Raw genomic sequence first — 13,716 nt, 5'->3', positions numbered from 1 at the left:
AATAGGGAAACTAAAAGAGAAGTAATTAGCAATTGAAATAAAATATCTTAAGAACAGTAACAACATTAAAGTAAATCTTTCATATAAAAACTAAAAACTTAAAAAATGAACCAGGAAGATAAATAACATAGAATAGTGTGCCCAAGTGTACCCTTAAGTAAGAGAACTCTAATCCAAGACAGTGGAAGACCATGGTGCAGAGGCTATGCCATTATCCAAGACTAAAGAACAATGGTTGATTTTGGAGTGTCCTTCACCTAGAAAAGCTGCTTACTATAGCTAAAGAATTTCTTCTACCCTTACTAAGAGGAAATTAGTCACTGAATAATTACACTGCAGTAGTTAACCCCTAGAGCGAGGAAGAATTGTTTGATAATCTCAGTGTTGTCAGGTGTATTACGACAGAGGAGAATATGTAAAGAATAGGCCGGACTATTCGGAGTATGTATAGGAAAAAGGAAAATGAGCCGTAACCAGAGAGAAGGATCCAATATAGTACTGTCTGTCTGGCCAATCAAAAGGGCCCAAGCGGTAGTATCCCAACAGGTGGCTGGTGCCCTGCCCAACCTACGGTGCCTGTAGGGAGGTAGTGCAGATAGCGGACCTTACGTAGTACATTGCAAACATTATTTATGAGTCTTTGCAAAGTCCCTTTGGGTATAATTTTAGCATTCCATTTTAAATCCATTCTCACCTCATTTCTTCTATCTTATTGCCTAAATTCTTAACTTTGATTTCATGGTAAAAAAGGGTGCTTTCCCCCAGCTACATATCCCTGTTCTCATAAAGCAAAGCGGGGTGATAATAGTTTTCTTTTTTATGTTGACCAGGATTACATAAGTCTCAGTTCATAATCTAATTTTTCTTTAACAATTGTTTATTATTTTCTCTTGTACTTGGCCTTGCATCATTATACTTTTTAAACTATGGTAGTAGCTTACCTAATGATAATAATTATCATTATTATTAGCTACGCTACGACCCTTCTTGGAAAAGTAGAATGATATAAACCCAAGGGCTCCTACAAGGAAAATAGCCCAATGAGGGAAGGAAATAAGGAAATATGTAGAATAGTGTACCCAAGTGTACCGTCAAACAAGAGAACTCTGACCCAAGACAGTGGAAGACTATGGTACAGTGCCTATGATACTACCTACGACTAGAGAACAATGGTTTGATTTTGGTGTGTCCTCCTCCTAGAAGAGCTGCTTACCATAGCTAAAGAGTCTCTTCTACCCTTGCCAAGTAGTAAGTAGCCCGTTGAGTGAAGAGTAATTTTTCAGTTATTTTAGTATTGTCAGGTGTATAACGAAATAGGAAAATGTGTAAATAATAGGCCTAACTATTCAGTGTACGTGTAGGCAGGGAAAAATGATCCGTAACCAGTATTATCTGGCCTGTCAAAGGACAAAGTAACTCCAGCAGTGGTATCTCAACCAGCAGCAACGCCTTGCCTCTTTAACAGTCTTGTACTACTACTACTACTACTACTACTACTACTACTACTACTACTACTACTACTAATAATAATAAATATTCTCCCTGTTATTTACTAAATAAGACAAATCTTCCACTCTCATTCTAGGTGCCTCAGCAGCACCAAACTTGTCGTTTACATCACCAAAATTGAAATTTTTTACATAATCACTTTCTATAGACATTATAGCAAGACAAACTGTTTGAGATTATCTTCTTCTTAAGAAGGGCAAGATTTTGATACATTTAATTTTATAAATTGACGGTACAATGACTGAATGAATTTGAAATTCTTATATACTTGCAAAACTGTCTTTGATAATTAACATTACATCATCCGGATCTACTCCTTGGCATGTGTTTACGAAAGGATATATGTGAAAAAATTTGATTTTTGGTAGGTGGTTCCCGTAAATTTATAACGTTTGAAGTCCAAAATACACAGTACATGGATCAGACAATTATGAATAATCTTTATAACACCCTGTTTTGTAGTTTTCCATTTCTCTTAGTAAAATAAACAATTACACGTATTTATATAATTCTTATAAAATTTAACACAGCTTTTCAACAGATTTTTTTTTTATTATAATCAAAATTCTGTTTTTAAATTCCTGGAGTTAACTAAATAGCATTATTATTATTATTTTTATTACTAGCCAAGCTACAACCATAGTTGGAAAAGCAAGATGCTATAAGCCCAAGGGCTCCAATATGGAAAAATAGCCCAGTGAGGAAAGGAAATAAGGAAATAAAAAAATGATGAGAACAAATTAACAATAAATCATTCTAAAAACAGTAACAACGTCAAAACAGATATGTCATATATAATCTATAAAAAGACTCATGTCAGCCTGGTCAAAAAAAAGAAAAAAATTCTGTCTTTTGAAGACAAGAAGACAACTTTTAATTTTCAAGTAGACTAACCATGTTTTAAAGTCTAAATTCTCTCATGGCTAGTACAGTGTTTGCCTAGCATTCGCATGGCAGCCGATCGATCCCCGTCCGTGACGGTGAGTTTAAGCTGTTTACTGGGGAGGCCACTGCTGTGGTTGGGCACCACAGTGGGGGGTTGGGCTAACCCGGCTGACGTTCTGGTGAACATCTATTCTGATGGAACTGGAACTGAAACCAGACACCTTTAACCTTAACCTTTAACATCATCACCCGTAGTGGCACGCACCCGAATTTAAGATTATTGGGGTCCAATGTACTGTACACTGTTAAAAATTTGCATTAAACGGTAAATGCCTGGCAACATATATTCCAGGATTTTTAGCTATTTAAAAACGGATACATTGACGCTAAGGAGTGATATTAAGGCTACCAACCCGTAAAAGATAATAACAAAGTTGGGTAAAAATTACGGTCGCCTGTATTTTGCGGAAAGACGGCTAAGAACAGTATATTTTTACGGAGAATGTCAGATTAAGATTTTTTTTTTTTTTTTAACAGTGTAGCCTATATACTGATTTTAAAACTGGGCAGTAATTGCACACGTCTAAGATTTAAGAATTACCGAAATTTCTATAGAAAAAAAATAATAATGCATAGTATTTCGGTGAGAGATATTTCAATCATTTTCGTAATACTCTAGTGTAAGTATTAACTGTACATTTGACAAGATTTTTGAATTACATATATTTACAATGAAAAAAAGGGATTCTAGTATTACGTTATAAGAGCAAGGATGTAGTTTATTTCAGCCATGTAAATATATATATATATATATATATATATATATATATATATATATATATATGTTTATACACATACTGTGTATATATGTATGTATATATGTGTATATATACATGTGTATATATATATATATATATATATATATATATATATATATATATATACATATATAAATATACACATACATACATACATACATACATATATATATATATATATATATATATATATATATATATATATATATATATATATATGTGTGTGTGTGTGTGTGTGTGTGTGTGTGTGTGTATCACCCGAAATATATATTCTCATCTTCCATTGAAGCGCCTTTCTCTTCCCACATTAATTTGAAGTCGGCGAGGCAAAGAAAGCTTCTCCATTTCATTTCCCATTTGGATACCCTCAACGGATTTAGTGGAAATCAGATCTAAAAGTACTGGAACTCGAGAAATTACAATAGTTTCCATTTTCTGAAAATGTTCTGTAAAATCATTTTCAGTGAATTTCCCGTAAAATGTTTTTTTCCTAGATGTTATGTATTACAAAAAGCTGTGAAATTTCCCATTAAAATTCGTATTTTCCTCATAATAATCTTTGTGATTCTCACGGTTGTTCGAACGGAATGCATCTCGTAATTTCACGGTTGATGGAATAATTATAAAGCTAATATGTCGTTTCTCGTTCATCTCCATCTCGATAACAACTGTCAAAATTATTAAGAAAAACTGAAGTACATATACATACTTTAACGATTTATTTATCTATATGCTGCTTCATTCTTTTATTTGCTCACCTTTCGTATTTTTATGCATTACTCTTCTCTTATCTGTTGATATCTTTATCAGTTTATCCTTTAGTTCCCTTCGTATTTTTCTCTTATCTCTTATTATATTTACTTGTTTATCCTTTAGTTTTCCATTTTGCAGTCTTGGTGATGCTGGTGAGCACATTGAGTCTGCACTATTCTTCTCTTATCTATTGATATCTTTCTCTGTTTATCCTTTAGTTCCCTTCGTATTTTTCTCTTATCTGTTGATATATTTACTTGTTTATCCTTTATTTTCCCATTTTGCAGTCTTGGTGATGCTGGTGAGCACATTGAGTCTGCACTATTCTTCTCTTATCTATTGATATCTTTCTCTGTTTATCCTTTAGTTCCCTTCGTATTTTTCTCTTATCTGTTATTATATTTACTTGTTTATCCTTTAGTTCCCTTCGTATTTTTCTCTTATCTGTTAATATATTTACTTGTTTATCCTTTAGTTCCCTTCGTATTTTTCTCTTATCTGTTGATATATTTACTTGTTTATCCTTTAGTTCCCTTCGTATTTTTCTCTTATCTGTTATTATATTTACTTGTTTATCCTTTATTTCCCCCTTTTGCAGTTTTGGTGATGCTGGTGAGCACATTGAGTCTGCACTATTCTTCTCTTATTTATTGATATCTTTCTCTGTTTATCCTTTAGTTCCCTTCGTATTTTTCTCTTATCTGATGATATAATTACTTGTTTATCCTTTAGTTTTCCCTTTTGCAGTCTTGGTGATGCTGGTAAGCACATTGAGTCTGCACTATTCTTCTCTTATCTATTGATATCTTTCTCTGTTTATCCTTTAGTTCCCTACGTATTTTTCTCTTATCTGTTATTATATTTACTTCGTTTATCCTTTATTTCTCCCTTTTGCAGTCTTGGTGATGCTGGTAAGCACATTGAGTCTGCACTATTCTTCTCTTATCTATTGATATCTTTCTCTGTTTATCCTTTAGTTCCCTACGTATTTTTCTCTTATCTGTTATTATATTTACTTCGTTTATCCTTTATTTCTCCCTTTTGCAGTCTTGGTGATGCTGGTGAGCACATTGAGTCTGCACTATTCTTCTCTTATCTATTAATATCTTTCTCTGTTCATCCTTTAGTTCCCTTCGTATTTTTCTCTTATCTCTTATTATATTTACTTGTTTATCCTTTAGTTTTCCATTTTGCAGTCTTGGTGATGCTGGTGAGCACATTGAGTCTGCACTATTCTTCTCTTATCTATTGATATCTTTCTCTGTTTATCCTTTAGTTCCCTTCGTATTTTTCTCTTATCTGTTGATATATTTACTTGTTTATCCTTTATTTTCCCATTTTGCAGTCTTGGTGATGCTGGTGAGCACATTGAGTCTGCACTATTCTTCTCTTATCTATTGATATCTTTCTCTGTTTATCCTTTAGTTCCCTTCGTATTTTTCTCTTATCTGTTATTATATTTACTTGTTTATCCTTTAGTTTTCCATTTTGCAGTCTTGGTGATGCTGGTGAGCACATTGAGTCTGCACTATTCTTCTCTTATCTATTGATATCTTTCTCTGTTTATCCTTTAGTTCCCTTCGTATTTTTCTCTTATCTGTTAATATATTTACTTGTTTATCCTTTAGTTTTCCATTTTGCCTTCGTATTTTTCTCTTATCTGTTATCATATTTACTTGTTTATCCTTTAGTTTCCCATTTTGCAGTCTTGGTGATGCTGGTGAGCACATTGAGTCTGACTGTGATTAGCTATGATCGGATGATTGGAATCGTCCGGCCATTCCACAAGCCACCGAAGATTTGGCAGTATAACGTCATCATCATTCTCATCTGGATTCTGTCGGCTGCTTTAGCTGTGCCTTTCATGCTCTACAGAGTCTATACTGTAAGTAAATGCAGCAAATAACACTGAAAACTAAAGGCGTAATCAAGGTGGGACAGATGAAGCATTTGTATTATGAAAATCATAAGGCCAGATGAAGGAATTTGATTTTGATAATCATAAAACTAATTTACAATTCCCATAAAACCAATTTACAATTCCATTAAATAATTTTACAATTCCCATAAGATAAATTTACGATTCCCATAAAACCCTTTTACAATTATCATAAAGCCAATTTATAATTTACATAAAACTAATTTACAATAACCATAAAACCAATTTAAAATTCCCATAAAACCAATTTAAAATTACCATAAAGCCAATTTACAATTCCCATAAAACCAATTTACAATTCCCATAAAACCAAATTACAATTACCATAAAACCAATTTACAATTCCCATAAAACCAATTTACAATTACCATAAAACCAAATTACAATTCCCATAAAACCAATTTACAATTCCCATAAAACCAATTTACAACTCTCGTAAAACCAATTTACAATGACCATAAAACCAATTTACAATTCCTATAAAACCAATTTAATATTACCATAATATCAATTTACAATTCCCGTAAAACCAATTTACATTTCTCATAAAACTGCGGTTACAATCACTTATAAACGTATTACTAAATTTTCTTCTATATGAATGTAATGAAATTATCTAAATTTGAACACCAGATGTCAGAGGTCGTTGCCTGTAATGATTTTGACATATTTCAGACCAGATAGGGCACTCCTTATATGGATTCTATTAGTTTTCCGTTTGAAAAAAAAAAAAAAAAAAAAAAAAAAAAAAAAAAAAAAAAAAAAAAAAAAAATTGAAATCTTAGAGAGATATATTTTTGCCTTCACAGCTTTCCCCCAACTCTAGTTTGCTATTCAAATGTTGGATGTAGCCATACAACAAAACCCTTGTTCTTCAGCAAATCTGGCGATGGGATTACAGTTGATGGGGAAGGTATCTGTTGGGTCTCAAATGAGTGTTGAATTTTGAATTGGTCTATGAGAAATTTTTGAAAGAACTATCGAAGTTTTGTGTTTTTGTCTTTTAATTAAATTATCCAGATCTAAGGCAATTATTGTATGATCCATCGACCTTAAATCTCAAGACAAACCCTATATTTACAAGTGGCATTTGATATATAACTTTCTATGATACAAATAAGATTATGTGAACGTTAAAACACAGCCTGGCTTTGAAGTATATTAATCTATTTCCAATATAATACTTTGGTCTTGAGTCTGCATTTATACCTATATAGTATTATATAGGTGTTTTTTTACTTTCAGGCAAAAAGATTTCTGCATTAATTGATTATTTTGATCAATAAACGTCTATGTAACAAAACAATGTTTTTGAAAGGAATAAACATGAGGAAAAACATACATTGTAATACACACATTCTGATTTTTCCGCCATAGCTTGGGCATCTACCCAATTCTATGAAGTACTCGTGAACCTCATGTACTTCTGCCATAATATTTTTTCCAGATTCGCATATGGAAAGACCTAACGGAGACCAATTGCGGGGAAAATAACTCCAAGATGGGACTGTGGTGGACCTTCACTCTCATCATTCTCATATGGATTCCCATGGGAGTGATGCTCATCTCCTATACTTCAATTCTAGTAGTTCTGAAAAACTCCAAGTGGAGACAAAGACTTACAGGTTAGTATCCTTCATGTTCCAAATGAAGTCTTAGGCTGTGTCAATTCGGTTTGACTTGGTATGTCCAGGGTGAAGCGGTCTGAGGTTTGAATTTAAAATACAGATTCCAAAAATGATTTATTGATTAAAGATTTTGTGCTATATAGTCCACGTTGGGACTGGTGAGTCCATTGAGTGACCAAATGAAACTATGTGAAAACTCTACAGTTACATTGTGAAGATGAGTTAGAACGGGATGGACAGCAAAATGAAATAAAGGAAGTAGGAACGGAAATGAAGTACAGTAGAAGGATGTAAAGCAAATACAGCTACAGGCTGAAGGAGTACTGCATCCTTACTCGAAGTACTTCTTACAGTGTACAGCTTGAGGTTTGCTGACAGCACTTTCCCTTACCTGGTGTTGCCAAAGAGACCGTTCACACGAAATGCTTAAGATGCTGGTTGAAATGGTCTCATCGGAATCAACATATTTCCGGCATCTACACAGACAGCGATTTGGCAGGTGCAGAATAAAGGTGTCTGGTTTCAGTTCCAGTTTCATTAGAATACATGCTCACCAGATCGTCAGCCGGAGAAGCCTAAACCCCCACTGTGGTGCCCAAGCACAGCAGTGGCCTCCCCAGTAAATAAATTAAATTCACGATCCTGGGCAGGGATCGATCTGTTGCCATGAATGCTAGGCAAACACGTTATCACTGTACTAGCCAGGTTGAAGTGGGGTGAAGCTTGAATTTATAGCACAGTGATCATAATGAGACCGTTTATGAAGAAAGCTGAAGGTGCTGGCTGGAACAGTCTCATTGGAATCAATATATTTCAATGCCAAACTCCTGTCTGCATCTACCGAATCTTAAAACTGTAATAATGTATCCTTAGGCATACAAGTGTGGATGACTCCATGGTCCATGTAGAGACTTGAGCAACCAGGTAGGGGTGCGTCATGTTCCAAGGGGGGACTAAGGCCAAAGATGAGACACTTACGCACACAAGACAGGGATGCTGTATATTCCAAGTGGAGACCTAGGCACACACGCGAGGAGCCCTCATGATCAAGAACAGTAACAACATTACATCAGATCTTTAATATATGAACTACAAAATCTTCATAAAACAAAAAACTAAGGGAAAAAATAATATAGAACTGCGTGCCCGAGTGTACCCTCAAGCAAGAGAACTCTAATCCAAGACAGTGTAAGACCATGGTACAGAGGCTATGGCATTACCTAAGACTAGAGAACAATGGTTTGATTTTGAAGTGTCCTTCTTCTATAAGAGCTGCTTATCATAGCTAAAGAGCCTCTTCTACCCTTACTATTAGAAAAGTAGTCACTGAACAATTACAGTGTAATGGTTAACCTCTTGAGTGAGGAAGAACTGTTTGGTAATCTCAGTGTTGCCAGATATATGAGGACAGAGGAAAATGTAGAATGAATAGGGCACACTATTTGGTGTATGTGTAGGCAAAGACAAAATGAGCAGTAACCAGAGAGAGGGATCCAATATAGTACTGTTTGGCCAGTCAAAGGATCCAATAACTCTAGCGGTAGTATCTCAACGGGTGGCTGGTCACAAAAGTGGGGATGCTTTATATCCTCGGTGGAAACCTTGGCATACAGGTGAGGAACCTTCATGTTTCAAATGGAGAGTTATACATACAAATATGGGTAATCCATGTTTCGGATCAAGACTCAAGTGCCTAAGTGCACAGGTGAGGAACCTTCATCTTCCAAGTGGAGTATTAGGTACTAGATGGGAATGCTTTACATACCAAGTGAAGAACTCGTCACAGGTGAGAAACCTTTATGATCCAAGTAGAAATTTATAAATACAGGATGGAATGCTTCATGTCACAGGTTGATGTCTCAGCACACAGATAAGAAAATTTCATGTTCCAAAAGGAGAAGTTAGCACAAAGATATGGATTAGGCAAATTTTGGATCAAGACGCAGGTACAACGGCAAAGAACCTTCATAATCCAAGTGGAGCCTTAGACATAAAAAGGGAATGCTTTAAGTTCCTAGTAGAATCCTTAGGAAAAACGTGAAGGACCTTTGTTCCACATATATATTTGAGTCTATAGAAAGAAATTATGTACATCCCAACTGGAAAATTAAGTAGAAAAATGAGGATCCTTCATGATCCTGATGAAGACTTATGCACACAGGTGGGAATGGGATATTTTATATTCTGATTTAAGACTTAAGTACAAAGTTGATAAATCTTCATATCTGGGTAGATTCTTATGCATACAGGTGGGGATATTTATATCTTAGGTACACCAGTGAGGAGCTATCAGGTAAAGACCTGGTCTCACAGCGAAGGAACCTTCACATGTAAAATTTTGCGTTTTAAGTAGAGATCTCGGCACATGGGGAGGGATCTTTATATTCTAAGTTTCTAAGAGGAGACTTAAGAATACAAGTGGTCATGCTTTGTGTTTCAAGTAAAGATCTGGGCATATAAGCGAGAAACCTTCACATTCTAAGAGGAGACTTATTCATAAAAGTGAGTTATCTTAGTGCTTCAAGTAGAGTCTAGGCACACTGGGGAGGAATCTCTATGTTCTTAGTGGAGACTTGTGCATACAGGCGGAGATGCTTTATGCTTCACTGCACGTGGAGACTTGAGTTCACTTGTGGGAATGATTTTATGTTCTGTTGAAACTCAAGACACATAGGGAAGGCACCATCTTGTTCCAAGGGGGAGCTTGGGCACAGGATAAAAACTTAATATACTTTGCTTATGATGCTTGCCCTCACTTGACTGATTATATGATCTGCTAATAGGCTATACCTTACTCACACCCCTAAATTGATAAATATACTACTAGTTGTCCCTTAATGTAATTCTCTTCAGTAATCATGTGCTTGCCAAAGGTATTGTACAGTACACAATTTTAAATAGTTAGTTATCTGTTATTGAATATGGCAATTGGTTTGAGAGAAGTCCTCATTTAGAAGGAATTTCGATTTCAGAACTGATTTTTGTAAACGGGTAAGGAAAAGTTCAAAGATTAAAATGGTTTAGTCGACTAAAATTTAATTCGATGATAGAATATCAGAAGGCTGTCTGATTTTGCCATATCAATAACTACAGTATGTCTAAAACAATGAAATATCAATAAGAATTATATCAACAATAGTGGTAAATTTTATTGCGACACTGTAGTCCCAAATTAACCTCATTATTTTGAATGTTCCCTGAGATTAACAGAACCATAAATACAAGTTTCACGCTGTTAAAAACCAAACCAATTGCACCGACAAACACAAATACATTAAATGCACATGTAGATATATGAATATCGTGCAGTTGGACACACGAATCCCTGTCACACCCTTACTTCACGGGAGTAACTAAACAGCGTAGGGAGAGATGGCAGACCGGGTGGTTGGGATTGAACACAGGAACTCGCCACACAGCAAGGGTGTGGCTGGTTGTACTTCCTCGGAGTGAGGTGTATCACGGACTCCTGTATCTAACTGTACCAACATCCTCATTATTATCATTAATAACCTAGTTTTCCTTTCCTGCAGAGCATCCTGCGATTCTTCGCATAAAGAAACGCGTGATAAGGATGATGTTCATTGTGGTGGTTGGATTCATCGTCTGCTGGGTTCCTTTTCAGGGCAACCGCATTTTCTATATCCTCAACACAGAAAACGGACGCTTAAAAGATCCTACGACTGAACATGTGAGCAGAGACTAGTATAACATCTATTGTATTTAGATTCTATTTAATGTTTCCGGGACTCCCTGCAGTGCATTATAAGTAATTTTTTATTTTTCTAGCACAACATGAACGTTGTAAAAATATTTGTAGAAATATTTTACAAATTATAAATGAAGTCACAAAATTTTGAGTCTATATTTATCTCAGACTCACCTCTAGTTAATTACCGGAATTGAAATGTGCCTCATTCTTTTTTGTCATGTTCATTGTATTTTTATCTTACGTTTTTTTTTTCTTTTATGAAATCTTGCTGAGGATTTAACTTGATCAAAATCACCAGAAGTTTCATAAATTTCGTGCAATCAATAGTTCTTAATCTATTAAAAAAACTTCATGAATAACTCAAAATTAATATAATTTTTAAGGCCTCAATTAAACTTCTAAAATGCAAAGACATACATTACCATCCTAGACAGATAATTACAATTCTAGTAAATTATACTAACAATACATACAGACTCCAGCATACATACGCACATACGTAAACTAATACACGCATATATACTATATATATGTATATATATATATATATATATATATATATATATATATATATATATATATATATATATATATATGTGTGTGTGTGTGTGTGTGTGTGTGTGTGTGTGTGTGTGTGTGTGTGTGTGTGTCTGTGGCTCACTGACATGGAGTCGCCAAGGAGGAGAAAAAGAAAACACTGCCACGTGGATAATTTAATTGCTTTATATACCTACACTGAAGTCTCATTAGCAGCACGTCCACCCTCAAGAAAGCAATGCGTCATTCTTCCCTATCTGGTCAGTCAATTGAGATAAATTGAAACCGTATAGTCAATTAGAGGCACAATATATAGGACGGTCTGTCGGACTACTGTTGTAACTTTAACACCGAAGTTAAGCAAAAACACAGTTCTGGTGAATGTATTTGCATCAGTAACTAACAAGAAATACCAGGAACCTTAACTAAATAAGGTCCTTAAGCAAAAGTGTTTCGCTAGCAATCTTTTTCTTTCTCTGCAAGCTTGTCCCTAGTTGGGGTTCCTGCAATGCTTCTATAACACATTTTTCCATTTTCATTCAGTCCAGTGCATCTTTCTCGCTCAATCCCAACTCCCTTATACCTATCTTAACACACTCAATATATCGCAATTTTGGTCTAGCTAACCTGAAAAGCTAGCAATGTCATCTTAACAAAGAGGGTACAGATCTCTGCAATCAGCTTCACAAAGTGAAAAATGAACGTAGATTATTGAATAAGAATAGGGACACGATCATAATTGTATCTGTTTACAGTCGCGGCTTGTATAATATCATTGTGTTAAAAAAAAAAAATTATTATTATTATTATTACTTGCTAAGCTACAACCCTGCTTGGAAAAGCAAGATGCCATAATCCCAATGGCTCCAACAAGGAAAAATAGCCCAGTGAGGAAAGGTAAAAATGGAAACAAATATACAACATGAGAAGTAATGAACAATCAAAATATTTTTTCAAAAAAAAAAAAAAAAAAAAAAAAAAAAAAAAAAAAAAAAAAAAAAAAAAACGGGGCGAATTCTTACACAGTAAGACCTGCCATTCACACGAACAACTGATTTCATATGAATTTCATTCATCTTTTCAGATCTACGACATTTTCACAACCGTGTCGCAATACTTATTGTACGTAAACCCGGCTTTCAACCCAATTGTGTATGGCCTGATGCACCACACGTTCAAGAGAGCATTTAGGATTACCTTCTCTTGCTTCTTCAATAAGAAGGTAAGGAACTATTTCGAGTGTATATAAGACCTCATTAAATATTAAAAAATAATATAAGTCGAATATACAGCATTTTTAGCATATATGTTTGAAATTATAATTCTCGTGTTATTAATATAATAATAATAATAATAATAATAATAATAATTATTATTATTATTATTATTATTATTATTATTATTATTATTATTATTATTATTACTTGCTAAGCTACAACCCTACTTGGAAAAGCAAGATGCCATAATCCCAAGGGCTCTAACAGGGAAAAATACCGCACTGAGGAAAGCAAAAAAGGAAACAAGTAAACAACAAGTAATAAACAATCAAAATAGAATTTTTAAGAACAGTAACAACCTTAAACTAGATATTTCACATATAAACTATAAAAACTTAAAATGATAAAAACAAGAGGAAGAGAAAGAAGATAGAATATTGCCCCTGTGTGTACCCTAAAGCAAAAGAACTTTATCCCAAGATAAAGGAAGACCAAGGTACAGAGGCTACGGCAGTACTCAACACTAGAGAACAATGGTTTTATTTTAGAGTGTCCTTAACAAAATGGGTTTCTGTTTAGAAATTTATAATTCATAGCATCTCTGTCCGGAAATACATTTCGAATATATATCAGATAATACATCATTCCAGGAATGTCTGTTTAGAGATTCAGCTAATCAATTATCTGATATATTAGCATTCCAAGATTTATATGTGAA

At 34.4% G+C, this 13,716-nt stretch overlaps 1 protein-coding gene across 2 annotated transcripts in view; it reads left to right on the top strand.

Moving 5' to 3' along the window:
* The window catches only part of LOC137645884 (substance-K receptor-like), a 28,185-nt gene that overhangs the window by 9,805 nt on the left and 4,664 nt on the right, over positions 1–13,716 (top strand). For both annotated transcript variants that reach the window (XM_068378907.1, XM_068378906.1), the window contains exons 2-5: positions 5,672–5,850; positions 7,352–7,529; positions 11,066–11,223; positions 12,866–13,003. In XM_068378907.1, the coding sequence (XP_068235008.1) occupies positions 5,672–5,850; positions 7,352–7,529; positions 11,066–11,223; positions 12,866–13,003 (653 nt within the window). The remainder of the gene's footprint in view (positions 1–5,671; positions 5,851–7,351; positions 7,530–11,065; positions 11,224–12,865; positions 13,004–13,716) is intronic.

The sequence above is a fragment of the Palaemon carinicauda genome, chromosome 8 (assembly GCF_036898095.1).
Source record: "Palaemon carinicauda isolate YSFRI2023 chromosome 8, ASM3689809v2, whole genome shotgun sequence".
Lineage (NCBI taxonomy): Eukaryota > Metazoa > Arthropoda > Malacostraca > Decapoda > Palaemonidae > Palaemon > Palaemon carinicauda.
Note: the sequence above shows the minus strand (reverse complement) of the source record. Positions and strands in the feature narration are given on the sequence as shown.